Genomic DNA, 27868 nt, shown 5'->3' on the forward strand with positions numbered 1-27868 from the left:
ACCTTTGCAGAAGACTGAATGCCCTTTTGCCTTTTCTCTGTCAGAAATGCCACAGATCAGTACGAGTTCCCCTTCAAGTGCCTTTTCCTACCATTTTAATTTCTGCTTGTTTTCCTGCAGCTCAGACTAGATGTAAACCTAAGCTGAGCCTCATTTGTGGAGGAAAATAGGAGCCATGGGGAAAAGCAACTCCCATCACTCCTTTACCCAACAGCCTTCCCAAAATCAGGTTTTGAGCTCCTTTGAAAACAGACCTTCTGTTTGAAACCTCCCTTTAGGGAGGGAAAAGCCCTTCTGGTTTTGCTGTTCCCTTCTTGTACCTCCAGCCCTCAGGCAGATCAGCCAGCCTCTGTGCCAGAACTCCCTCCTGGCACCCTGGAAGCCCATTGAAGCCTGCAGCAGGCTCCACTCAGGACAGCTGGCCACACTGAGGGGCCCAGAGCCCAAACCCCAAACCAGCATATCTGAAGTTTGGCTTGCACAAGGAGCAAAACCAAACCCTATGCCCAGAAGCACTGGTACTGTTCTTATGGCAGACAAGCTTGGTGTCTCTAACACAATGTTTTCCCCCTCAGTGAACAGAAAAAAAAAATTTAAAAAAGCTTTTGAAATACTATACACAATGTGTGGTGGAAGCACTACACATGGAAGAAGCAGCCTCTTCTGGGTTGTCTTCAGGGCACACAGATGTTCTCACCTCAATTCAGCACCTCACTGCCAGCAGTGCCCACCAGGAAGCCAAGCTCAGCATCCCAGTGTCACCCCTCTGGCCTGGGGACGATCTGCCTGGCCACAAGGCACCACCAGCCATGTCTCACTTCTGGATCACAGCACAGCTCCTTCCAAACCCAGATTTACCGTTGGCTGCTTTGCCTGCTTGCCATGAAAGCCAGTCCACTGGGGTCTTCTGCGTCTGATTCCAGGTTCTGGAGAAACAGCTGCTGCTGCTCCCCCTCCCAAGCTCCCCCGGCTGGCAGCACAGAAAACAACCCGGGAAACACAGGGAAGATGCAGTCTGGTGACTCGGGAACAGGTGGCTCCTGAAGACTCTTGCTGTTAGAAGTCTGCTTCCTTCAGCTCCTTCTCTGCAGGGTGGGCTGAGCAGGACCAGCCTCAGAGGGGCTGCTGAATGTTTTGAGCAACAGCAGTGTGACAGAGCCACTCAGAAAGAGTCACTGGTGCACTTGTGCACTCTCATGCTGCCATTGAGATGGATCCACTCCTCTTGCAGCAAACACCTCTGTTTGTTTGGCTCTTAGTGAAACAGCCACCCTCAGAGCCCTTTGGCAATGCCATCATGATTGCACATGGAAAGAAACTCATTAAAAAAGTGTAAATGAGGTCATGTTTCACCCATGAGACCCCACCTGCCCCCCTCCCCCCCTGCCAGAGGACAGGCTACACCTGATCTGTCTGGTACTCAGAGGCTTCTGATAAGCTTTCAGAAAAGCTCAGAAAGTTTTCCTGGTACTCAGAACAAATTATCTCAAATCTGTAATGCCTGAACTCCACTGCAAAGGTGCCAAAGTAGCACAGGAAGCACATCACTAGGCCCCACTGGATCCTGGAAGCATACATGTGAATGCCCTGGGCCATAAGGATGAAATCTGGAAGAGGAAGGTCAAGGAGAACAAGTGGGGACAGAGACACAAACCAGTTTGAAAGCCAATAGGGAAAAAAAATCTGAGCAAAGTCACCTGGATAAGCCCACCCATCCAGCCACCATGAGGAGAGTGTGAATGTGATGCTAGATCAGGGTGATAAACATTTACAGAGGGGAAGTCAGTGATTTGCTTGAGCATCCAGCTAGCCAGGGACAGAGCCAGCAAGTGGGGACCTGGCTGGGGGCCCCTACCTGCCAGGAGCTTCCCAGTGGGAACTGGATCAGATCACTGCACCCACCACAGGCAATGGGAACACCTTTCAATACACACTTTGAAATACTTCCTTCTATTTAGATCACCTGCAAAACTGTCCCTTTCTGTGAAATCTGGAAGCATCACTCTACACAGTGGATTGTGCCATGAAGCCAGACTGCTTAGCATTCCAAAATGCTTTGAGATCCTAGGACAGGTGTGAGAAGAGCTGCTGCAGCACAGACACAATACCTGGCCTCCTGGGGAGCAGGACAAAAGGATACAGAGCACCACGCAGAGGGTGATGCTGGCTGACAGAGCCACTCGTGGAATCCCAGCTTTCCGCCCCTCGTTCTTCAGGTTGATCTTGAGGGTGAGGGCAGACTGGATCCAGCATGCCAGTGTCCCAAAGCCAAAGGTCAGAGATGTGCCCACGTTGTGGATCTCCTCATCATTGGAGAGCTAGGAACAAACAAAGCAGTGATTGCCTGGACACAACAGGAATTATCTGAGAGCTAACTGGATTGAGATGATGTATCAGTTCTTCTGGCAGAGGGGTAAGGTGCAACATAACCAAGGTGAGTTGACAGCTGTCACAGTCAAGCAGATCTTTTGCCCAAAGCCCAAGAGCACTGTGGAAAATGCAGTTGCCTCGGGACTGTCTCCACAGCTCCCTGACAAGACAAATGCAGAGCTCAGAAATAAATTCTTCCTTGGCTCCAAGTGAAGGCCAGGGCAGGCAAGGACAACCCACTGTGGGTGTTGTACAGCTCCCTGCAATGGATGCAAATTGTGCATCTTCAGTGCCAGCCCTGGCACTCTCCTGAGCTAGCACAAGCCAAAACACAAATACATGCTCCTGGTTTGGCAAGTTCCTCCAATTTCCTCTTCTGCCCATCCTGGTTTGGCAAGTTGCACCAAATCCTGGACCACTGGGGTCTGAGGCAACATGAACCCAACCTCTCTGGAGTGCCAGTGTTTCCCTGTTCCTTGGGCTGCCCTGTCCTCACAGGGCTCTGACTGTGCAACACTGCAAGGCAAAATGACAGCCAGGTTCAACTAGCAAGAATCTGCAAAAATATTCCTTGAGGCTGCAAATCCATTCCAAAAGTCCAGCATGGACTTAAGCCAAACAATTTCCATTTTCCCTCTGCCTCTGAGGCTTTTCTAGAAAAGAAACCACCAGCCTGTAACTTCTCCCTGAAGCCTTAATTCCTGTTTGATGATTTAACAAATATCCATCAAACAAGACACAATCTACAGGACAATAATCTAGCTGCTGTGCCTCCACTGATATCTCCCCTCCTCTCTACTCTGAATTTCTTTCAAGAGTAGATCCAAAGAATCATTCAGGCAAAAATGGGATTGAGCTGCCTTTCCCAAGATAGTCAGCACTGCAAGGGATGCACAGCTATAACGTCCCTCTAAAACACCCAATGCATAACTTTCCAGAAATATGATTTAATGCCACATTTGGCTCAGCAGTCAGGCAGGGAGAGGCATAGATTAAGGTCTCATTGCAGCATGTTTTCATGTTTGGCAAAAGATCTAGGTAACTAACATGGAATGGATAGTTAGAATCAGATATCAGAATAATCAGAATTTGTAGCCAGGCAAGATTCAAAGCATCTACTGTTAAATTACAATTATTTGCTCTGAAGACTGAAAAATGGAAAGTGAAATTGAAACCATTTCCTAGTGCCTGTACTAGAAATACTCTTCTCAGAGGTAGACAAAACTGTTACAAAGGCTTCATAATTCCTAGCTGGAAAGCTCTTGTGAAAAAACAAGACCCTGGGTTTTGGGTTTGTGCTGTGGAGTTAGGAAGACCAAGTCCATAAAAGTCAAATTATCTCATACCTCATTCAAAAAGAAAAACCAAAGTCAACTGTAAAGGACACCAAGTTCCTTCAATAACTGTACAATCCAAAGAGATCCTCCTCACCCTTCACAAAACAAGTACCATTTCTGTATTGGGAAGCAGCCAGCCTGCACTGGCCTTTCTCAGTTCCTGCCATTACTGGGGGTCATTATGTGCACCCCAGTGAGAGACAGAGCCTCAGAGTCAAACCCAAGCCCCACTGACTCTAACACCTCGATTTTCATGCAGCCCTGACAGACACAATGGTGATCACAGGGGACACCCATCCCTACAGATGTGGCAGATGTTTGTTGCTACAGCGTTGCACGACAGAGGGGGAATGGGAGGGCCCTCACTCACACACCCACCACACCCAGAGAAGTCCTGGCCCTCCTCTGCTGTGTCCCTCTCCTGGCAGGTCTGAGGATCAGCAGGAGGTGGATTTAAAGCAACATATGTTTGAAAAGAAGGACATTGAGCTGTCTGCTAAATTTGTACGGGCATTTGTGCATCTGTTTGCACACATGTGTCCGCAAACTTCCCACTCAGCCCTTTCACCCAGGGCCATCTGTGCCGACTCGCAGGGCTCAAGAGATTCAGGAGGCTCAGCAGGTCAGGTCTAAGCATGCAGGTGCAAACCCTGCTGGAAAAGTGATTGTGGCCCTTCATCTCAGCTCACAAGTGACAGATAGAGGTGGCAGAGCAGGTAAAGGGAGGGCAGGTATTGTATTAGCTGGGAACTGCCCCAACAAAGGCAGGAACTATGCATCTGACTCCATGTTCTCAGAAGGCTAATTGATTACTTTATAATACTATATTATATTACTTGATAATACTATATTATATATATTATTCACTATATTATATTTAGTATAGTATAGTATAGTATACTATACTATACTATACTATACTATACTATACTAAAGAATACAGAGAGGATACTTACTGGATGCTAAAAGGATAATAATGAAAACTCGTGACTCTTTCCAGAGTCCCGACACAGCTTGGCACTGATTGGCCAAAGAGTCAAACAGCTCACACCAGAATCCAATGGAACAATCACCTGTGGGTAAGCAATCTGCAAACACATCCCACATGTGAGCACAACACAGGAGAAGCAAATGAGATAAGAATTGTTTTCCTTTTCTCTGAGGCTTCTCAGCTTCCCAGGAGAGAAATCCTGGGTGAAGGGATTTTTTCAGAGAATGTGAATGCCCCAGACTGGTGCTTTTCCCAGACTCACATCACAGCTGGCTCAAAGACCCGAGCAGAGCCGCTAGGAAAGCAGGGCAGTCACATCACAGACAGAGCAGTCCAAGCCTGCAGAGCAGTACCTGAAAGTTGCCGAGCAGGGTCATCCCAAAAGAGGCCAAGCACAGAGCCACCAAGCCACTGATGTTCAGCCACGGGGTGAGCACCTTGGGCTTCAGCTGGATGAAGCGCAGGACAGCCACAACAAGCGCTGGGAAGGAAACACAAGGCAAGGGACATCAGTAGGGAGAACTGCTGCAGCAAACACCTGCCTGAGGCCTCACAGCCCCCTCCTCCTCTTTCTACCTGCAGGCTGGCAAGATTTGTGCTTCTGTACAGCGCCCTCCTACTTAACTGGGGACAAGATTAAGCACAGGAAGCATTTCTCTTGTAATCCAGCTACAGCAAGATCCAGGCTTCCTTTTCTCATTATGCTTTGTCTGCAAATTTTCTGGGGGAAAGAACACCTTCCTGCTTGCCTGTGAAGCTCCCAGCACACAGTCCATCACATGCACACCATGCATTCACTTAGTGGCACCTGGACTTGCATTGCTTCACTCCACTCACAAGTGCTGAGCCCAGCTGGAGGACAGATGTCAAACCCCACTTGTATTTAAAAGCATGTGAATGGCAAATACATATTTCTATATGGGTTTGCCATACATATTTCTATTCAGGGTTTGCCATAACATCCACTGCCTTTTCTCCTCCTCTGGAACAAGTTCTGTTGCCACAAACATGAGCCAAAATGTTGCATTAACTTTCCATGAAGACTGGAATAACATTTATTACAATTCCCCCAAGCACTGTGGTATATGATACATGATAGATATGACATTTCATACATCATATGATATGGCACAACCCCAGAAGATACTCAAATTATGTATTCTTGCCCTCCCTAGTGAATGGTGCATGGAACAACACAGAAGCCAGGCAATCAGTTGGCTTTCAGATGTGATTCAAGCCAGACCACTAAAAACCAATTTAGTTGAACAGGAAAATTTGCTTGCTTGCTGGCAAACACCTTCTTATGCTCATGCTCAAATCAATAGCAAGTAGCTCATATTATTGTAAATGGTTCACCTTAGCAAATTAGATCTGCACTTTCCACAAAAGTGCTGGTACAATATCGAAAATATATTATCCCTGGTATAATACTGAAAACATGGATTAGGAAAATAAGGGTATGGTAAGTGAAAATTACCCAAACTGCAAAAACAGTTGAATTTACTCTCTCACAATTACTGTAGTGAATCAATCCACTCCAAATCCTTAAAAATGAGAACTTTGTTCCACCCCAAAAAGAGGATTTATATTTTCTATCCCCAGGCAGTTGTTTGGGACAGCCACCTGTGACTACTCAAGCACATGTACAAGAACTTTTTAATTTCTGTATCTGCAATACAGACTCCTGAAATGATGTGATCTTTTTCTAAAACCTGATGGGAATGACAAAAAGGGATTAACAAGCATTCCCAGCAAAACAATGGTATTTTCAATTTCAGTAATTCCCATACTTCTAGCATGGTTCTGTATTTTTCCTCTCCTTTAGCTTTGGCAGAACTAAGGTGGTCAGAAATACAAGCTAAAAGCAGCTCTCAGAAGGACACAAATACAGCAGAGGAAAGACTGACTTTACCCACAAAGTAGAGATAAGAACAGAATAGATTCTTTCTGTTGGAAGGGGCCTACAACAATCATCAAATTCAGCTACCTGACCAACTCAGAGCTGACCAAAAGTTAAAGCAGGTTACTGAGGGCATTGTCCAGATACTTCTTAAACATTACAGGCTTGGGGCATCAACCACCTCACTAGGAATCCTATTCCAGTGTTTGACAGTTCTCTCAGTAAATAAATGCTTCCTAATGTTCAGTCTAAACTCCTCCTGGAGCAGTTTGAACCATTCCCATGTCCTGTCTCTGGATCTGAGGAGGAAGAGATCCACACCTCCCTTTCTGCTTCCTCTTCCCATTTATACTTGAGCCCAGTGTTACTCTGTCCTAGGTGCAGGATACAGCATTTAGACTTGCTTCACTTCATCCCATTAATCACTGCCCAATATTCCAGCTAACTAGATCCCTCTGGAAGGCACCTGGTTTCCCAGGAGAGTGAACAGCACCTCTCAGTTTGGGATCACCAGCAAACTTGCTCATGGTGCCTTCACATCATTCATTCAGCAGAACTGGCCCTAGAACTGAGCCCTGAGGGACAGCACTGGTGGCTGCATGGCAGCCAGATGGGGCTTCTCTAGAGCCCTGCGAGCCCTGTCCTTCAGCCACTTCTTCACCCAGGGCACTGTGAACCTGATCATCTCACAGGTGCACAACTTCTCCAGAAGGCTGCTGAGGGACAGTGTCAAAAGCCTTATTAAAATCCAGAAAAGCTACATCCAACACCTTCCCTTCATCCACCAGGTGTGTGGCCCTATCATGGAAGGATACTGAACTTCTTAAACAGGACTCTCCCTTTGTGAGCCCATGCTGACTGTGCCTGGTGATCGCATCATTCTTTAAATGTGTCCACATCATCTTGTCCATCATTTTTCCAGGAACTGAGGTTAGACCAACAGCTCTGTAGGTCTCAGAGTGTTTCTTCATGCCCTTCTTGTAGGTTGGAATAACACTGGCTGGCTTCCAGTCAGCAGGGCCCTCCCCAGAATCCCAAGACATTTGGTAGATGACAGAGAGGGGTCCTGCCCTAACACCCACTACCTCCTTCAGTATTCTGGGATGAATCCCATCCAGGACCAAGGGACTTGTGGGCATTCAGCTGATACATCTGGCCCCTGACAATTCCAGTGCTCACAAATGGACAGTCATTGTCTCACACTTGTAGTCCTTCAACCCAGAGGACTGGAGAACCCAAGGTCTATCTGCATTTTATTAAAGACTGAGGAAGAAAAAGCATTGAATGCCTTCTCCTCTTCTTCATTCCTATTAGTCAGGTCACAGTCTTTAACAAGTATCTGTCCAACATTTTCTTTAGGCCTCCTTTTGCCACTGACATACTTAAAATACTCTTCTTGTTGTCTGAAACAACTCTGGCCAGTTTTAAATCAAATTGAGCTTTGGCCTTTCCTGTCTTCTCCCTGCATATACAAACCACAGCTCTGCAATCTTCCTGCAAAGCTTAACCTCTCTTTCACAGACCACATAATGGCTTTCTCCTCTTAAGCCAAGCTGGGCTTCTGCCCCCCTCTTTGAGCACAATCCCACACAGCTGGGTTGCCTGCTCCTGTCCTTCTAAAAGGTGGTTCTTAAACACTGACCAGCACTCATGGACACCTAAGCCCTCAAAAGCAGATTCCTGAGATATTCTGCTAAGTACCTCCCTGAAGAGCCTAAAGCTTGCTTTCTTGAAATTTAGAAGATCAATTCTGCTTTGATTCCCTAAATTCCTTTTTTCTCATTACAGCAGAAGTTCTAAACTCAACCATTTCACGATCACCAAGGCCAAGACAGTCACCTACCATCACGCCTCCCACGACACAGATTTGCAGTCTGGAGGCTGCATTTCCCCTGTCACATTTCTTTCTTTGCAATAGAAAGAAGCAGCAGTGAAACATACAGTTCAAAAGGTGTCACATCATCACATTCAAGAAGAATATGTACAGGATATTAATTATGTTTTAGTGACTCAAAACAAACAGAAAGAAAGAAACTCCAGTTGTGGTTCCTACCTAGAAATGCTGCCATGTTCATGACTTGACTAAACACACAGCTTGCAGGAGGTGCATCACCTGCAATACTTGAAAATATAAAGTGTATCATTGTAACTCCAGGATGGCAGAGACACATAAACAGAGACACATGAACCAGAGCAGTACTTGGAAGAAAATAATTCATTTACCTTATATAAGGCGGTCTTTTGGGACCAGGTTTCCTAAGAGACACAGGAACAGGAATAAAGATTCAAGGTTTTCTTTCCCATTTTGCTGTTATTGTTTCATTATTTCAAAGAAACAAATAATTGAATATAAAGCCCACAAACAGCTCTTACCTATCTGGTACACTTAGTGGGAGAATTTTGTTATCTTCCACTGCTATAAAGTACCTGTCAAGAAAAAGGGAAAAGAAATAAGGAAATAGTGTAAAACCTCATCCTAGCTTCCATTCTAAATATCAGTCAAACAACACATTAAGTGTTTGAAGCCCACTGACAGGATCTGCTGGAGGATCCTGTGTTTTCCTCTGCCCAAGCAGGCAGTTTTATTATTTCTCAGTCCATGTGCTTTCCTTTGTGTTGCATCTGGTTTGCATGGTTGAGTAGACAAACAGGGTCACTGAACTGAGCTGCTTTAAAAACAACCAGCCAGGGAATGTTTTCATTTTTACTTTGATTCATCAGGTTTACTATGGTACTCCATCCACAAAAGCTGTTTTAACAGAGAGGGGATGAGATGAGAAAAACAGCAAGCAGTAGAGGTCAGACAAAAGGCTTAAGCTGCCCCTGCTGCTGAAAAACAGCATCCACGGACCATGGCCAAAGCCACATCCTATAACACAACTGCTCCTCAGCCTGAGCACAGCTGCTGATCACACATTTTTCACTCCCAAATTCATGCTGCAGTCATCTGCCTGCATGCTTGGAGAGAGCCCAGCTCAGGGAAGTGCATGTCTTATGTGCATTTTGGTAAGAAGTATGAGGGAGAAAGTGAGGTGTCAGCATTAAGCTGCTGGCAGATTTTCAGTGTGGTGCTGGATGCTGCAGATTTTGAATTTCTACCCCAAAGCAGGGCTTCAGTGTTTCTCCAAGAGCTCTGCTGAGTCATTCAAAGAAAATGTCATTAAAGGAAAATTTTACATTTTTGGCTGTCTCTTTTAAGGCAGCTCCCAGTAGCACATACCAGGAAGAAAGCGAGGTCAGCAGCTTGGCCTGGGGAGCACAGAAACTCAGGGATAAAAATGTGATGCTTCAAGCCATGAAGTGGCACAGACTGGCCCCTGCCCCTACCATGTGCCTTCCCAGCCCCACAGCAGCTCAAGGGCAGAGCATCCCCAAAAGATTCTCCTTAATGAGAAGCAGCCTCCCAAGTAACCAGCAGGAGATAACTTACACTATCCATAATCCAGCTGATGTAAACAGGGTGAAGACAAGAGGTAAAAACATCCACACGCTGCATTTCTTCCCATCCATACCTGCTAGAAACAAAGAACAAAGTAACAAAGGGGGGCTGAGGCACCCACCCTCCTCAGCCCCCTCTTCTGAGAGCAGCAAGGGCATCCCACAGCAGTGCCGAGGTACCGAGCTGCTCATGGCCACAAGGGGTTAAGCTGTGCCCGCAGGCAGCATCCTCCACGCGGTTTGGAACAACCCAGGCACTGAGCCCTGCGGCGGGAGACTTCTCTACCACACCTACAGAATCTGAGTGGTTTTCAAAGCACTTCTCTCAAGGCTTTTGTGCGAGGTGACCACAAGACCTGCAGCTCTGATTCCCTGCTACTTCCCACACGCACAAGGCAAGGCAGCCTCCTACCCGGGATCATTATCGATTCCACACACTGCCTCAGCAGCAGCATGGAGAGAGAGGGATGCCCGTGCTGGCGTCATCTCCACAAAGGGCACGACCAGCTCCCATCCTGGCCACAGCAAGCAGCTAAAAATAGTGTCTGGCCACACGGAGAGCGGAGCCGAGCTCCAGTGCCGGCTCCCAGTGTCGGGAGCCGGGATGAGGCTGCCAGCAGCATCAGCCCTTGACAGGCAGGCACGGTGAAATCCTGCATGTGGCGTGAGGATGCTGCGGACAGCGCCTCCCGAGGAACAGCGTTTGTCCTCCAGGCAAGATCATGCTGGACGAGCATCTGGAGTGCCGGGGCTGTCCCTGTAATATGTGCAATTCAGGAGCACTGCTGTGCTGAGGACACAGAGAGCCCTACGTCTCCATGAGAGTCCTTTCATAATGGATCAAGTATTTTCTCATGCTCTGTCCTCCTCCATAAATGTTCCTCCAGGCAGCAGCACAGCCAAGAGACACAAAGAGAGGGGGGAACAACAGCAGGCTCACAGCTCCAGCTTTACTTCCACCGGGGCAGCGGCGCCTGTGCCCCTGTGCTCTGCTCCCTCCCTGCTGCAGGGGCAGGCATTCCCCATCAGCACCCACATACATGGCATGAGGGAGAAAATGAGGCACGCTGGGGTGCCAGGACAGCTTAGAGATGACAGCTTCTCACTGAAGCCTGCTTGCATTGCAGCTCAATTACCTCGTCCAGGTCCTTAAAGCCATGACCCATCCCTCTGCCCTACAGAAGAAAGGACCCACATTGTCATCCTCCTCCTCTCAACTCCCCTGGCCTTCCTACATCTGCAGCACAGAGCCATGGTCTGCTCCCTGCTCTGAAGACCCAGAAGAGAATCAGCACCCTCCCCGTGGCACAGCAGCCCCCAGCTCCCCCAAGGCACCCCAAGCTGCCAAGGACATGCTGGCTGGACTGCTCAGGGCCCCAGGCACCAACTCCTGCCCTGCCTCCCTGGGACAGGGACTGAAGAGCTGGAGTGAGGCTCCCCACACTCTGTAGAAGGCACAGCACTCTCACCTCTACAGGTCAGCTATCTTGTGCTCCCTGCAAATGGCAGGGGTACAAAACAACACCCTGGCAGTGCCCAGATCACACCTCACTGGCACAAAGCCACGAGACCACGTCTTGGTGCTGTTTGTACAGACAGCCTGGAGTAAGGCTGAATTCCAAACCTTAAAAGCAGGCAGATAAGGTCTCTTCTCTGACCTAGGAGCAGAGAGAACTGCAGACAAGGAGCATGAAATGATGCAAGTATTAAGCATGCTGATTTAAAAGCAGCTCCAGTGTGCATACAGCTCTTTAGCACAGCGAACAGATCAGAAGAAATTATCAGCAAGAGGGACTAGATTTCCCATCTCACTTCTATTCCTCTCCTCCAGCACAGGAGACACAGCATGTCACATTTCTGTAACCTGCACAGCTCCCGCTGTTGTGCTTGCAGCTATTCCATGGAGTGCTGCCCTTGCCTTTTCCTCAGCAGCACTGCAGCAGCATTCCTTAGCTGGTGTTGGGTGGTGCTGTGACACTGGGAGACCCATGACAGCAATCTCAAGGACCACTTCCAGGTGGCAGCTGCCCCACCTGCCACAGAACCGTGTCCCTGGCAGCCTCTGGCAGCACAGTGCCCAAGTGCCAGCACCCCCACAAGGGAGACTGATAACTGGGGCCAGATTCCCCCCTCCTGCCTTGGCTGAAGGGAGCAGGCAGGCAACACCACCTCCTGTTCCAGCCCCTGTCTGCCCTGCAAGGTAATTACCGCTGTGCCTGACTCTCCTCTGGTCTCTGGTGGTGGCTGGACTGAGCCAAGGTAACACAATTCTTTCATATCGGGGCTGGCACATCTTATTATTTACCCTTCACCTTTGGAAAAGCACAGAAGTTTCATTACACAATAAAAGCAAACAGTAGCCATAAGACCTGTCCTCATATTGGGTTCCTGCAGCTCCTCCACCTCCCAGCATGGAAGCAGCAGCCTTCACAAGCTATTTCAGCATTGCCTGTCGTGCACAGAGGGAGCTGGCAAGGGCTTTCCCCCAGGCAGAGCAGAGAGGCAGCACACAGGGACATGGACTCCACACCACAAGTGGGGAAATGTGAGAATTCTGTCGAGATAACCACTGTTTTGTGCTGAGCTCTAAAATGGAGCGAGGCCAAGGCTAGTGCCCAACCTCCTCAGAATCAGAGCAACATGGCTACAGACCAACCTCCTCGGAAAACAGCCTTCTGTTTAATATTCACTGTGCCACACTGAGTCCCCTTCCATCAGCCACTGACAGAAAATGACACCTGAAATCATTGCATATTAAATGAGCAACCAGTGCAGAGCACAGTGTCCTGATGGGAAGCCAGCTCCATAGCTCAGAGACCCTAATTGCAGCCAGCTAAAAAGAAAGAAGCCACCTGCATCTGACAGATGAAATACCAAAAACAGGAAAGAAGGGTCCTCTTCCTCCATGTCCTCAAACAGCAACACCTTTTAATGCTGGCCATGGCTTGGATATGTTTCAGCCTCCCCACGTGGGGAAAGGATGTTTAAAAACATGGCTCAGCTCCTGCACATTCCTCACTTATTCCCTGCTGTGTTATTCAGGTGCCAGGAACAAAATCACATGTAATCCCAACTTCTTCCAAAGGAGAAACCCTGAACATGTGCCAAACCTGCCTAGCTTTGCACTAGTGTTCAGCAGACACCATTGTCAGCAGCTGCCTTTGGGTCAGCCTTGTCCTCTTCAGGGACGTCCCCAGTGTTTGTATGTTCAAGCTGGGAGACCTTTGTGCACTTCTGAAAGCAGACAGGAACAAGAGAACAAGGAACCCAAACATCATCCTCTCCTGCAGCACCACACTAGTTTAGCCAAAGTAAAGTGCCAAGAGTGAAAGGAAAAAGTACCAAAATTCTTTATGGGAAATGTAGAAACAAACTCTTTGACAGTTAATTGCTCCACAGGGATGACATCAAGCCAAACTTCCTCTCCACAGCTCTGTTCTGCATTGCTGCCATGTCCAGTGATGCCAGATCTGAGCAGTCAACTCCAGCTGGCAACAACAGCAACCTCTGCCAGCCCATGTTCTCCCAAATAACCACACTGCATCCAAAAGGCAGTTGGCCATTTCCCATAGCCATGTGTCCTCCATCACTGAGGCTTGCACAGGCAGGCACAGAAAGCCCTCATGGTGCAATGGATTCACAAAACCAACCAAAACATTTTCAGTGATCACAGCTGACCCAGCCCACCTTCTCCAAAGCTCTCATGTGGTTTTCCAGTCCCTACTGACACACACTCTCACACCAGCACTGCAAAACCCCTGTTGAGGTGTGCTCCTGCTGCCATTTCAGTCAGGCTGCAGAGCTGAAAAGAGTTTCACATTAGCACTGCCCCGGTGTGTGCCTTGAGAATTTCTCTCAATGCAAGCTTACTCATCTCCAGTTCCATTTTTATGTCTAAATCTGCTTAGACTGTCAGCTGCTTGCTCTGCTTTTTTTACCATTGCCCCGCTATACACCCTCAACCAATTAAGCTTCCGTTCCCCTAATGTACACACTTCAATTACAGCAGGCAGCTCACCAAACATATACTGCTGCTTGCTCGAGGTTCATTTAATATGGACATCTTAATTCCATCTGCCAAGCAAAGTTACAGGCTCCTCCTGAAGTTCCTTTCACCAGAGAACATGAATGTAAGGAAGGACAAAATTACCACATTAAGAGAATCATACATCTTTTTTAAGACTAAAGCATGCAGATGCATTTGAAATGCATAATAAGCCAGAGCAGCACTCCTGCATTTCACAGCACCAGGCCATTGGGTTATTTCAGAGAATAGGTACAAAGGCAGGAGCTCTGTGAGAAGGAGGACACTGTTCAAAACACAGAGCAAGTCATAAAGAATTGCTGCCAGTCAGCAACAAGCAAAGGGGAACAAACACATTCTGTCTTTTTGGGGGGGGCCACTATAGATCTCTGTTGCTTTTAAAAGCAAAAATAACCCCAGTCACTTGATAGCTAATCACTGTAACTGAGTGGATACAAACCAGCACATTACATAACCTACCACCCACAAGTCACAAATGCCAACATAATAAAGCAGGGCGTTTTCAGGTTTATCTCAAGGTTTCCAGGGTGAGTGCACAATGAGAGAGATAAGATGTGACAGAGGCTTGTAAATACATAACAAAATGGTGGGGAAACAAGAAAAGAAGTGATCCCCTCTGTCAGCAGGGCAGGACGTTCTGCTTGCTCCAGGTACCCACCTACCATCTCACAGATGTGCAGAAATGCCATTTTCATTTCATTTATACAAGAGGAATGGGAAAAGGTAAAGACATCTCTGGGTTGTGTGTGGGGGAAGCAGGAGAGATGCTTCAGGAATCCTGCAACAACGTTGAGAGGCAATGTTTTCACCCATGGCAACATCAGTACATGTTTCTTGTCTCATTTCATACACTGCATTCAGTGTGCTAATGAAATGCTCTGGCCAACATAAACCTATCAGAGATGGGCCAAGTGCAACAAAGGAATGAAACAAAAAGCAGGGGCAGTAAAGGACATATTGATATCCACAGTGTCTGACCCAGAGATATTCCTGCAGCACTGCTGGGCCCTGAGGCCAGTGCATCCCACCATACTTCAGAAGGTGCCCTTGGTTTTGTGCCTCTTGCTGCCCCACAACCTTCACCCCCAGTCCCACATGGGTGTAAGTACTTACAGGCCATTTAGCAACCAGTGCTGAGCTGCTGTTTACAGCCAGAGACGCCGACTCTCAACTCCTGTGGGCTGTGGCTGCCTGTCTCGCATTTGGTGCTGCAGGAACCAGGCACACCCCGCTTCCAGACCACACTCCTGGGTGCTAGAAAAGAAAAATTAAACTGGTTTGCCACCACGGGACTAAAGGGTGTTCTGCAGGCTTTGACCCATGGACCTGTGCCAGATCACAGCAATTTCCATGAGGTCCCACTCATACCACGAGCAGGGCTTGGGCAGTCGTGACCCTCAGCCTGCAAACAGGTAAAGGAGGCAGAGAGAGGAGCTGGGTAAGGTAGAGGAAACATCCAGCTCAGACAGGAGGAGCTGGGGCAGCAGGCACTGAAACCAGGCAGGAGCAGCCAGGGCGAGCTGCACTGTGCAGGTGCTGTGTGTTCCTAGCCCCAGGGATCCCATTCTGCTAGGGAACACTCACTGCAAGGCACAGCCACCCCAGCTCCTCCTGACCCCAGGGGCTGCACAAGCCAGGTGACAACCAGCTCCCAGTGAGCCCTCCCAGTGCGTGCAGGGCTGATGCCTTACTCTCCCCAAGTGCAGATGTTCAGGAATACAAGTAGCTTGGTGAGCAGCCACAGCGGGAGCTGCAGGTTGTGGTGGTGGCTGGAGCCATGTGCAAGGGGCCATGACCTGGCATCTACCCTTAGCCCAGCAAAGGGCATGGAGACCTGTGGCACAAGGGTGGCTGGTCACCCAGAGACTCTGCAGAAGCCAAATAAGCAGTCAGAAGGTCCCAGACTAAATATCACAACTGGAAGGGGCACACAGACTGGGAGGGTATAAAAGGCCAGGGATTCCTCAGCGCAGGGAGTCCCCCTGAAGGCATCAATTCAAGCTGTTATGGTGTTACTGCACCATGATTAAATTCCTTAAAGGGTCCATGCACGCTTCTGGACTCTGCTGTGGGAATCCTGAGATCCAGCCAGTGAGGAAAACCTGTTTGACTGCAAATGTGGGGTGTGTGGGGAGTCAAGCAAGGCACACATCAGCTTTATGGAACCACCCACTGTGAAAGGGCCTCTATCCCAGCCTGGGGTGGTGGGAGTGTGACTGACAGAGTGGCCTCTGGGTGGTCAGAGAGCAGAGTTTCCTTAATACAGAAATACACAAGACTGGAGCCACTTTCACCAGACCTCTGAGACACAGGGGAAACCTCTAGCAGAGACTCAACACAGCCCAAACTCACAGTCTCACCACCACCACCATGACCACAGGGGCATATCTTCCCCTTGAGAACCCTTTGGTTTGGGATGCTTGTGAGAAGGGCACTTACCTCAAAGTCCCAGCCAAGCCCCAAACTAAAGAGTTGCTGGAAAATGAGGAGGGCTATCTCCTCAAAAACAAAAACCAAAAAAAAACCCCCCCAAAAAAACCCAAAAAAAACCAAACAAAAAACAAAACAAAACAAACAAACAAAACAAAACAACAACAAAAAAACACAAAAAAAAAAAAAAGGACAGCAAAGCTCTCCCTGCTTCAGCTGTGCTGTGAGGAAACCATCTCCTTGCTCTGCAAGCAATACAGAAATGCAGGCTGATGCTATGGCAAAGCCCAGGAAGTCAGAGTCACTGAGCAGACAGCTGTCCAGTGATTGTCCTCCACCTCAACCACCCCAATCTAATGAAGCAGCAACAAATAGATCGAGTGCTTCTCCTCCCATAACGTACAGAGGTCTTGACAGAGTATTAATAAACTGATCAAGGTGTTTTATTTGCTCCTCAGTTCCAAAAATTACAAATGTCTTCAATGGTTTCCAAAGTGCACCAGCAAGCAAAGCCAAGACACACATTACATCAGAAGGGGGAAGGAAATCTGCCCCAAAGGTTTGTCCCATTATCAGGAAAACAATGTAAGTGTTGGGCGTGGCAAAGAACACTTAGCAGGGAGGTGAAACTTCAAGTGTTGCCTTACAAATAGCTTTGAAGGTAAGGAAAAACAGACAAGCCCAGGGGAACAGACTTGGCAGAACGTTATTCCTGATCATATTGTCTCCTTCTCCTGGAGTTTATGGATGAGACAGTACACACCCTGTAAGGCCAGAAAAATTCCAGGTTCCTCTGTTTTTTCTACCCTGCCACTGGTTTTTCCCCATCAAACAGAAACACATTCAAGCTACAGAGCTTCTCATGTAAGCAGGGCTTCGCCCACCTGATTACCCTGTTTTTCATCTCTCTTATCCCTTTCACTCCTCTCCTAGTCACCTTTTGGACACACAAGCTCCTTTCTTCACTGCACTTTGCAGCTCTACACTTTTGGAGAGATGTACCCTGTTCCCAGAGCTGCATTTCCTTTGGTAAAAGGTTTTCCTGGGGAAACACGTAAGGCCTGTTAGGAACTGTGGCAGAGCACACTGTTTCTCAGGACAGTTTTCCCTCACCAACCTCTTCAGCCTGAGGACTTACTCCTCCTCCACAGAAAGAGGTCCTCTTCTTCAGGTATTAACCACCAAAGCCCCAGAGGAGCAGCAAAGAGGCCCAGAGGGTGAGGTGCAAGGAATGGACATGCAGTACCCATGACTTGGCTCTTGTCACCCCACTGAAGTGGCCCTCTCTGGCACAGGGATTGTCTTTTGACTCTGTTGAGACCTGTGGAAATCATTTGCCCTGAGAGGCAAAGTAGGAGGTAAGGCAGCATAGACAGGCATTCCTGTGGTGTTCACCACTTCACTGCCAGCATTCCTTAGTTATAGAAACTAATTTCCTTTGTTTACCAGCGTCTCAAGCTGCTACAACCATAAATTGCAGTTTGTAGGGTGTTTGGGCGAGCTGCAGTAGGAAGCCATACAACATTTCCCTTCAAGCAAACACAAGGGACAGAGGGGAAAAGAGAACAACTTCCAGCTGTCAAACAGGGGCCAAGCCTGTGTGAGCAGCCTCTGCACTGCATCCAGAGGGATTATTACTTTTTAAATCTATTGAAATATTTTCAGAGACAGACTTTCCTGCAGGAGAGCACATTAAACCTCCTCTAAGAGCCAAGACCACACTGGGGAGGCTCTCTCTGACAAAGCTGTGACCATCCTCAGTGTCTTGGCCAGACAAAACCCACTCCTGCAGCCCTGCGGTGCCAAAACTGAAGGGCCACTGGCTCTTCTGGTTTAGGCAGTCACCACTATTAATACCAGTGGTTCCCCACTGGAAGCAAGAAATAATACAGCAAGAGCAGAAGTTCTCTCCCTAAGTACCTGGACCTGCCCCAGCTCAGGAAATTGCAAGGAGGATGCTGGACACTCTCCCCACCACTGCAGCAGATCAGCCCACATCCTCCAGGCTTTTGCTCCCTTCCCTTTGCTCCCCATGGGAGAGGCAGCCCACACCTCTCCCTGGCAGGCAGGAGCATCCAGCAGCAAGCTCAGCACTAAAAATGTGCAATAAGCCCCATGCGAGGTAACCTACAGCTGTTTGAACAGTCCCTTTCATGGTTTCTGAAGCTGCATCAGTCTTTTCCTCTCCTCCCATTCACTCTGCCCTTCTCTCTTCACCTGTTCCCAATGTTCTCTTCCTTTTCAACTCTCATCCTGTCCTCATCCCTGAACCTCAGGTGACCTCTCCTGCAACCTGCAGGGACCTAAGGTAAGGAGAGACTTTTGCAAATCTTCTTGAGACAGCAAAAGCCCACAATTATTCCCATTTTAGACACCAAGGCCAGTGATTTGTTCCCTGAGACATCACACTGGAAATCAGTGGCACAAAGGTGCGTGCACTCAGAGAGTCCTGGTCCAAACCTTCCACTGCAGCAGCAGCCTCCTCACCTGCCACCACCCTCTATCCCAGTGTATCCTTCCCAATATACTGCCTAGGATCATCTTTTTCTTTTCTCACAGAGCTTTCTTTGCTCCCAATCTGCAATCACAGCTCACTGCTTCAGCTTGGTCTGCAGGACTGGAACCTTAAAGTCTCTCTGCTGGACCAAACTGCAATCTTGCAATCTCGGGCTGCCCGGATATGGCTGGGGGAAGAGAGAGAACCACAGGCATGACACTTCTTCCAAGAAAAAAACAATTGAAAACACTGATGTTCTTACAGGCACACATCCCTGCTCTGCATCTGAAAAGCAAACACTGCAGCACAAAGAATCTTAAAAGGGGAAATGAAACAACTGCACTTTCAGCACCCAGGTTCAGAAAATGCTGACAGCTGGGCATGGATAAACCACAAGAAAACAAATTGACTTTAAACAGTTCAGCAGTGAAATCAGAAGCAAGACATTTGTCAAGCAAATAGGAGTTCCCTTGTCTTCATCCCATTACCCAAAGGCAGAAAGTGGGCAAGAATCAAACCCCCTTCTTTTAGGCACTGTCATCTGCTTGAGCAAGACACAACAGGCAGTGGGTGTCAGGATATACCTTCCACACACTGCCCTCCTCCATATTGAATAGCTATTCGTAATTAACCATGCATGTGTGCTCTGCCGCGCCACGAGGACTGCGTGAATGTTGATCAGACAACCCCTAGGGTCACTTTCACAAGCAGCTTTGCTTAAAAGGAAAAAAAAAACACAAAACAAAGAAAAAACAAAAAAACAAACAAACAAACAAAAAAAGCAGAAAGGTTAACTCATCATTTCTGCAACCTCTACATCTTAAGGGCTCTGAATCAAAGGTCTGGCAGAAGCACGATGCGCTAACTAAAAGCGAAGGCTGAGATCCCAAGCGCCCCTGGGACATCGGCACCCAGCATCTTTCTGTCACTCAGAGAGAGGATCTGGTCCTTCCTTCCCTGAGGCGCCCCAGCACAGCCGAAGGGCCTTTCTCGACACCTTCAATTCCCCCCAGGGAATTTAACCGGACACAGCCCGCACGTCCTGACAGGACATCCTGACAGGATCTGGGGAAGCAGGACCTGTCCCACCCATACCCTCAGCCCAGGTGAGCTCCTTCACAGACCCCCATGCAGCAGCCTGGCCGAGACCCCGCCGAGCTGTGCCACCAGCACATCCCGCAGCGCGAAGGGCCGGATTCCCGGGCGGGCGGGATGCCGGCACCATGACCCGGGAGAGCCGTTCCCCAGCCGGCTGCTCCGGGCCCTGGCTGGAGCGGCTCTAATCCCCTTACCCGGCCCGCGTGTGACCCAGGGCGCTGCAGGACGGGCAGCGCGGCGCTCCCGGCTCTGCCGCAGCCCCCGCGGCGCCCCCCGCCCAGCCCTGCCCCGCTCGCACCTCGGCGGCTCCGGGGCACCGCACCGCGCCCGGGGCGCCGGCCACCATTCGCGACAGGGCGGGGCCACAGCGGCACGGGAGGGGTGGCTGGCGCTGCCGGCAGCGGCTCCTACCTGCGCACCTGCGGGCAGCTCCAGCTCCGGCTCCGGCTCCGCGGCCGGGCTGGTCCGAGCCCCCGCCCCGCCCAGCCCCGCCCCGGACGGGCGGGCCCGCGGCCGCCGCGGCCACCGGGGGCTCGGAGCTGCGCGGGCCCGGGTGTCGCTGTGACCGCCGCGACTGGGGTGAGGGGAGGCGGCCGCAGCGCCCCGGCCTCAGGGCACCCCTCGGGCCCGTGTGCAGCCGCTGCCTGCGGGCTGTGCCCGGTGCGGCCGTGCCGAAGGGTCCCTGCTCCGCCTTCCTCCCCGTGCCTGCCCCTCCAGAGGGCTGCCCCCGGTGCGGCCGTGCCGAAGGGTCCCTGCTCCGCCTTCCTCCCCGTGCCTGCCCTTCCCGAGCCGGGAACACCTGCCCGGCCTGCAGCCCCTCTGCTCCGAGCCCTCCGAGGTGCCGGGGAGGGCTCGCCTCACAAACCCTCGCAGCCCTCCCGGGAATGCTGCTCCTCTGGATTGGGGTTTGGAAAGGCCTCAAGGGAGCAGCCACTCAGCTGCAAGAGACCCCAGTGAGAGGAATAGCAGATTTGTCTTTACGAACAAGCTGTGGGTCTGCTGGTAGATAAAACTAGCTCTGGGAGATAAAAGGAACAATGGGAAGGATTCCGCTGATTGATGAATGGAAAAAGATGTTTGCTTTTACAAATAAACTTCAGGTTTGCTGATAAATGAAATTAGACATTGAGAGATGAAAGAAACAATGGGGAAGAAGAACCCCTAAACTCCATTAGAATTAAAAATTAAAAGGGAGGGTTATACATTAGAGGGAAATCTTTGGTATAGGGAAGTCTGTACCTCTCAAGTACCTCAGGCAATGGGGAAAGAGAGAAGGGAAATGCAGCCAGAAAATCAGGTTAAAAAGGGAGGCTGCATCCTCCAAAAATTCAAGAGGTCCCAGGGGAATGCCCCATGGCCTCTCTCTTTATTTGAATAAAGCCAGAAAGAACTCCTCTGTCTCCTTTTTGGACATAAACCAATGATGTTTGTGGATTACTTTTCCTAACACCAGGAAGAGCCTCTTTCACCCCTTTTCCCTTTCCTACTGGGTGGTAGGCTTTGTGATCTCTGAAGTATCCCTGTGGTTGGAATTTTGGGAAGAAACATTTCCAGCAAAAGAGCTCAGTGATAACTATTTGGGACAGTTTCCTGGGGTGGAGGGGTCGCTTCACTGTCTGATATTCACGAGATTAAGTCAATGTGAATGCTACCACTTCTTTTTCCTCTTCCGTCTCTCTCTGTCAGATGACTGATGTTATTCAGCGACTGTCTTGTTTGTTTTCCTAAAATCCAAATTAGGTAGCACTTAGTCAAAATTTTGTCCTGGTGCCATCACTTATGAACCAACACAAAACAGACAGATGCCTAAATCCGTGTCAGCCCCCAGAACTGAGCTGAGTTCTATCAGTATTTCGTAGGCTGCCCTTCTAGCAAGCAACACTCCTTCACCCTGCAGCTTTGGCCCTCGTGCAGCATTCTGAAGAGATTTCGTGTCTCTGATCCCCAGGGACTGAAACCCTCTCAGAGTGCTGATCCTCAGAGCAAGCACTGCACCAGCAGGTCCCCTGAGCCCTTCCCAAAGTGGCTGCATCATCAAAGGAGGGGACAGATGCTCCCACAGAAAGGCTGTGTACGCTTCTCGGTGTTTTAAAGGCCAAGGGGGCTATTTTTAGAGCTGAAATAACATTCCTCCTGCTTTGGTATTTCAAATCTTATGTTATCCTGGACTAGTGAATGTTTCCTTGCAGCATTTGCTTTTTTTGCAACGCCACAAAATCCAGAGATCTCGGCCAGGTTTCCCCTCTGCATGCACCTGACACTGCCCCATGGCACTGCCACACTTAGGAGCCACAAGTGACTTCCAGGCATGGCTTTCCTCAGGCAAGGAGCTGCTGTTGCCTCCATGTCACCAAGAGAGGCCCAAAAATCGGGTGCCTGGAAAAAAATATGCTTAAGATATCAAGATTAACCACATCCCTCCCTGCAAGGCTTCTTGGGACAGCAAGAGTCAAGGAAGCTCACTTTAAAAGTAATAGAGGGGAGGTCTTTGAGTGCCAGTACCCTCTGGCTTTCAGCAGCTGAGGCTGAAGAAAACCTTCTGACAAACAGGTGAGAAGTGGCTGTGCTGGGCCCCAGCGATTTTGGCCAGAAAGGAAAATGCAGCAACTAATCAGAAACTGCCTTAGTCATTTCACCTCTGCTGCCAGCCAATGCTGGAAGGGAAACAATGCACCATATGGGATTTTAAGGCAATTGCATTTTTGGTAAACTCTGAGTGTCTGAGACATTTTGTTCACAGCTCCTTTTTGAGCAGATGGTGTCCCTCTGAGTGCTGGGAAACGTATGATGCTGACAGGCCCACCAAAAACCTATCACAAATTTAAAAACTCACAGCTTGAAAAAAGGGCACAGCCTGGGGACAGCAAGCATGTGTTGGAGCCCACCCAGTGCAGGAGCCAGGAGAGATGCAGGGAGGCATCAGCCATAAGGGGTGATGTTATGTGGGTCCTTGGAGACATTTCCTACAATGATTTCTTCATGGGACACCATGGGAAGAGCAGCCCCTCTCCCACAACCCTCATCCTGCAAAGCAAAGCAGCCTCATGTTGCTGTCCTTCCCAGGGTGAAATTACCATTAAAGACTGGCTGTGGTTATCCTGGACTGGGTTTTTTAGGGGGAGGAAAAGGTACACAAAGATGAGGAAAATGAAACAGGGAATTGCTGTGAGTTTGCTTTCATTTCTGGGAGATACATGTTTTCTGAAAATATATTTGCCACCTTTTCCTCCTGTCCTGCTCCTGTCTGCTCCAAAGGTGGAGTGAGGCCTGGCAGGAAAGGCTGCCCACACAGAAAGAGGAGCAGTGGGGAAAATGGACCCAGGGACCACTCAGCAGCAGCCATTGGACCTGTTCCACACCCCAAGGCTTGTATTAAAAACAATTAAAACTGTTTCTCAGTTGAAGTGTTAACCCTCGTTTCATTAGTCAGATCATCTCCTATCAAGCCATCTGTTCCTTTATCGAGCTTTTCAAATATTGTGATAGACTTCACATCTCCAAATGCCCTGCTGATAAACAGATGCCACCTAAGCCAGCCCACCTGTGGCTTGGCTTTGGCAAGGTGTGCTCAGGGTGGCTGGAGAGGCAGTGACCTGCAAGGTGCACTCTCTCACCCTAAGAAGCATCTCCAGATCCCAACCCTACAAGATGAAGCTGCTCCCAGTTCACCCACATGATCCCATCTGAGAAAAATTCACCCAGATCAGGGAATGGAGCAGCAAATTGAAGAGACCCATTCCATCTAATTGCAGCAAAGTGATACCATTTGAATGTTAGGAAAGGAAACTGAGAAAATGGAAAAACAACTATATGTTTTTTCCATGAAAAGAGAAGTAAAAACCACATACTGCTGTGATAGCAAATACAGGGGATAAAGAGGACTTGTAGTCAGGGTGTGAACTCTGGGGAAAAAACCTTAGAGTGCCAGTGTATGCAGGTGAGAGCTGCAGACTGGTGTGCCTTGGCCCCAGTGGGTGTGTATTCTGGCCTGGCAGGAGGACAGTCCTGCATGAAGCACAGAAAATTCTGGGGAAAAAAAAAAAAAAAAAAGGGGGAGGCTTTTTTGGCTTGCTTGCTTGCTTGGGTTGTTATTTTTGGGGGGGGTTTGTTTGTTTGTTTTGTTTTGGGTTTCTGTTTTGGTTTATTTGTTTGTTTTTAAGAATAATGAGATTGAGTAGATTGAGTAAAATAATTCTTTCCTATTATCATGCTATAAATGCTAATGGAATCGTGTCAGTCAGGAAAATTTGGGAGCCACAGTGAATACAAAGGTCAGGCATGCTGTGCGGATGTGGCAAGCACCATTTCACCTACATTTCTTATCTGTGCTTTCCTCCAATCATTTTCCAAGTCCTGCAAAAGGGATTTTTTTTTACTGTTCTGCAGGCAGGCTTTGCTGCTCATCCCCTTCTCTTGAACAGAGAGAGAGAACATTTACCTTTTAAAATGCTTGTGTGGGGCAGGGCCTTTACCTGCACTGGGACCACTGGGGCTCCTTGCCCTTTTGGCTTTAACCCCATCTTGGCCATGGCTGGTGCAGGAAGGGGAGAGGCAGTGGCACAGCTCCTGGAGTCACTTGTCTCAAATCCAGGGTGAGAATTCTTTCTCATTTTCTCAGAAAAAGCCTAAAGCTATTTTCTCAGAAAAAGCCTAAATCAGGGTTTAACTCTTCAGGGAATGGGGCAGCAGGAGAGGGACTCACTAAAAGCAGTACACCCCATGTGCAAGGGGTGGTTTAAACAGCAAAAGCCTCCAAACCATTCAGTGGGGAGTTTTGCCCATGCAGGGGCACCCCAGGAGTTCTGTTTTTTCCCCTGTTCTCACCTGTTTAGTGGGGCTGGTGCTGATGGGCATAGGTTTTTGCCAGAGGTTTCTGCTCCTGGGCCAGGCACAACCATGCCAGAGCCACTGTGGGAGCTGGGGCACCACATGGGCACCTCCTTTCCCACTGGGCTCTGCTTTCAGTTTTGCTTTTCATTCTTCCTTTAAAATAAGATCTTACGGGAAATTGCACCTTGATTCCCATAAAGAGCCAGAACGTGGTGAACACCCTGTACACAAATACCCTTTCCCCTTAAAGGGGAGAGCTATAGAACAGCCTTGGGGTGAAAATATCAAGGTAATACAAGTCCAACCTTTGGAATACTGTCTGGGAGCTGATAGATCATCATCCTCCCTCCAAACTGAGAGGCCTCCCAGCTGCAAATATCCCAAATATCATCTAACCAGAGCCCATAGGTCAGCCACCACACTTCCCGCCTTGCATGGATTCTCAGGCTTATGTGGCCACAGGAAACCTTTTAGAAGATCTATTTTATTTTTTTTTCCTAGGAGCCTCCCACCCCAGCAGCTGAATGTGATTCCTGCAGTCAGGCCACATTTCCCATCTGCTGGGCTTATTTCTAGAAAGCTGTTCTGGCTGCCAGCCGGGGACAGCAGTTGCCTTGCACTTCCAAGCTGCAGAGGGATGCAGACATTCCCAGGGTTTACCAGGGAGCAGCAGAGCCTCTGCAGGGAGTGGGCAGAGCAGAAATCCACCCCTCCTACCCCAGGAATGCATACCCTGGTGCATTTCTTCAGCACCAGCACTCACCCTCTCCCTGCAGCGTCTTCCTCAAGGCGTAATTCAGTGCCAGCAGGTTTTGCTCATCGCTCCTGCTCCAGGTATTACTCCAGTGCAGCCCAGCCCAGCTGCAGCAGGCATGGGGTCAGATGGAGCCTGGAAGTTCTCTGCAGAGCCTGGAAGTCCTCTGCAGTCAGCCACCACAGCCTGGGCCTCACCTCACACCTTGGCTGCTGTGTTTGTGCCCAGCCCTGATGGGGGGCGGGTTTCATCAATGTTTGCAGAGCCAATTACATGCTGTAACTTGGAGATTAAATCCTCCTCTCTGCTGTAATTTGCGGATTAGATCCTCCTCTAGAGATTGTGCCAGGTCCCAGGGCAGGCTAGTGGTCCCTTGAGCCACGCCATGCCAGAAAGCAGCTGACCTGTTTGGGAGTTTCCACTTGGAAGGACCACACAGCTCCAGAGCCAACACTGCATTTCATAAGGGCCCCAGCAGTTCTGGGAAAATAGGTAAAACCAATCCAGTGCCTGCTGTGTGCCAGAGCTGAGAGCCTGGAAACACTGGAAACAGCAGTGCAGGGGCAAAGGACAAATCCCTGCTCCCACTGCTAAGGGGTGTTATTCCAGATGGGACAAGGTGCCAGGAACAGAGTTAGAGACAACACAAGGTCAGGCACTGCAGACCATCAGGTCTCAGAAGAGAGGCACTGGTTGAGTCCAGCCTACAGCCAGCCACCAACCCACCAGCAGTCCCTCAACACTTCTCACTGCTCAGAAAGCTCTAGCCAGCTTTCAAAACCAAATCAGAAGTGCCAAAATCCACAGAAATAAATGCAGCTCATGCCCAAGTACCCACCCTACCAACCTCCCCACATCACTTCATTCAACAGTGGATGGATCCAGTAGCTACCCTGGGAAATCGCAGTGGCCCTTCCTGCCTCCCACAGACCCTACATCATCCTGAGGAAGAGAAAACCACACTAAAGAACATGAACCAACTGTTAAAAAAAATCAAAACAAATGAGCAAAAAGCTCAAAACAAATGCAAAAATACAAACAAAATTTGAGAGTGCCTCGAATTTTGGTTAAAAAAGGAAATGCACAGAAATATTCCTTTTCTTACCAAAATTCGAGGCACCCTCTTTAAAAATCTAGTTTTCCTGTAAAGGCTGACACTTTTTTATCAACTCTACCACATGGAGAATTTAATCTACAAAAAGGGATTCAGGTAGCATAAGCTTCCAGATAAGACATTTGATGGAAGAGCTTTTTCTTTTCTGAACAATGTTTCTTTAGTTATTTTCAGTTTTTCAAAACCAGGTAACTTGACAATGGCTTCAATTTCAGTCTTCAGATCCCTGAAATACACTGAAACTGCTGCTGCTTTTGAAGTCTTATGCCTTGGGGGAGGGTGGGGGAATATTACCTTGTAATTTCAGGTACTCAGAGAGCTTCAGAACAGCAGTGCCTCTTAGCAAGGCCCCTTATTCTTCTTACAGCAGGCACTTGACAGGAACGAGCCTAAGGAAGTCCAAGCAGTAGCAGTACAAAAGAAAAATTATAAAGATCAACAGGAAGCTGTGTATGTTGGTGCATTCCCTGTAGTTCTGTGGTCAGGAAATTGCACAAAGGAAAGGATGAGAGCAGCAGTGAGATCAGGCATTTGCACATCTTCCAAGCTTCACTCCTACACTCACAGCCCAAGTCCAAGCCCATTACACACATCACTTTGAAGGCAGGTTCCCTATGATTTTGGCCATGGAAGGAACAGTTTATCTTTCTAACCAGCAGGTCAGGAGCCTCTCAGCTCCAGGAGCCCATCTCTTACTCTGTGTGTGTGTAATTCCTCTGTCTGTCAAATAGCTCTGACTCTGGATGAATGCACATCCAAACACACCTTCAGGCACACATGGGTCTTCAGGCCCATCTCAGCACAAACAAAGAGAACTTACAGCAAAATCTAAACAAAATATTTAGTATTTTTGGCCAAAGCAAGTGTCCTGTTGTCACACTGGGCTGTTATTTTTCTGTTAAAGCTGGATTTTCATATGGAAGAACTTGCCACGGTCTCCTTTCAGGATTATGTCAGCTTCCAGTTTCTTTTCCCCCTCTATCAGCTTGGCCAGGAAGCCCAAAGTAATCAAATCCCTTGGTGTCCTTCCATTTGACAGCCTTCTCTTCCCTGACATTCAGAAA

The 27868-nt window shown here is 48.8% G+C and overlaps 1 protein-coding gene across 3 annotated transcripts; it reads right to left on the minus strand.

Moving 5' to 3' along the window:
• Nucleotides 1-1192: 1192 nt before the first annotated feature.
• Nucleotides 1193-20584, minus strand: TMEM150C (transmembrane protein 150C). Of its 3 annotated transcripts, none has more exons than XM_054290327.1 (9): nucleotides 20518-20584; nucleotides 15195-15335; nucleotides 10029-10110; nucleotides 8972-9025; nucleotides 8822-8854; nucleotides 8652-8719; nucleotides 5052-5179; nucleotides 2141-2318; nucleotides 1193-1607 (listed from the first exon to the last, which is right to left on the minus strand). In XM_054290327.1, the coding sequence occupies exons 2-9, from the start codon at nucleotides 15199-15201 to the stop codon at nucleotides 1399-1401; spliced, it is 759 nt and encodes a 252-aa protein (XP_054146302.1). In that variant the 5' UTR covers nucleotides 15202-15335; nucleotides 20518-20584; the 3' UTR covers nucleotides 1193-1398. The 3 variants fall into 3 exon arrangements, with proteins under 3 accessions (XP_054146302.1, XP_054146286.1, XP_054146294.1); XM_054290311.1 differs by having other exon boundaries at nucleotides 10029-10113; XM_054290319.1 differs by lacking the exon at nucleotides 20518-20584 and adding an exon at nucleotides 20405-20476 and having other exon boundaries at nucleotides 10029-10113.
• Between the last annotated feature and the right edge of the window lie 7284 nt (nucleotides 20585-27868).

Source organism: Melozone crissalis, unplaced genomic scaffold (genome assembly GCF_028551555.1).
Source record: "Melozone crissalis strain CALT ecotype California unplaced genomic scaffold, PUWL_Pcris_2 ptg000006l_1, whole genome shotgun sequence".
NCBI classification, from domain to species: domain Eukaryota; kingdom Metazoa; phylum Chordata; class Aves; order Passeriformes; family Passerellidae; genus Melozone; species Melozone crissalis.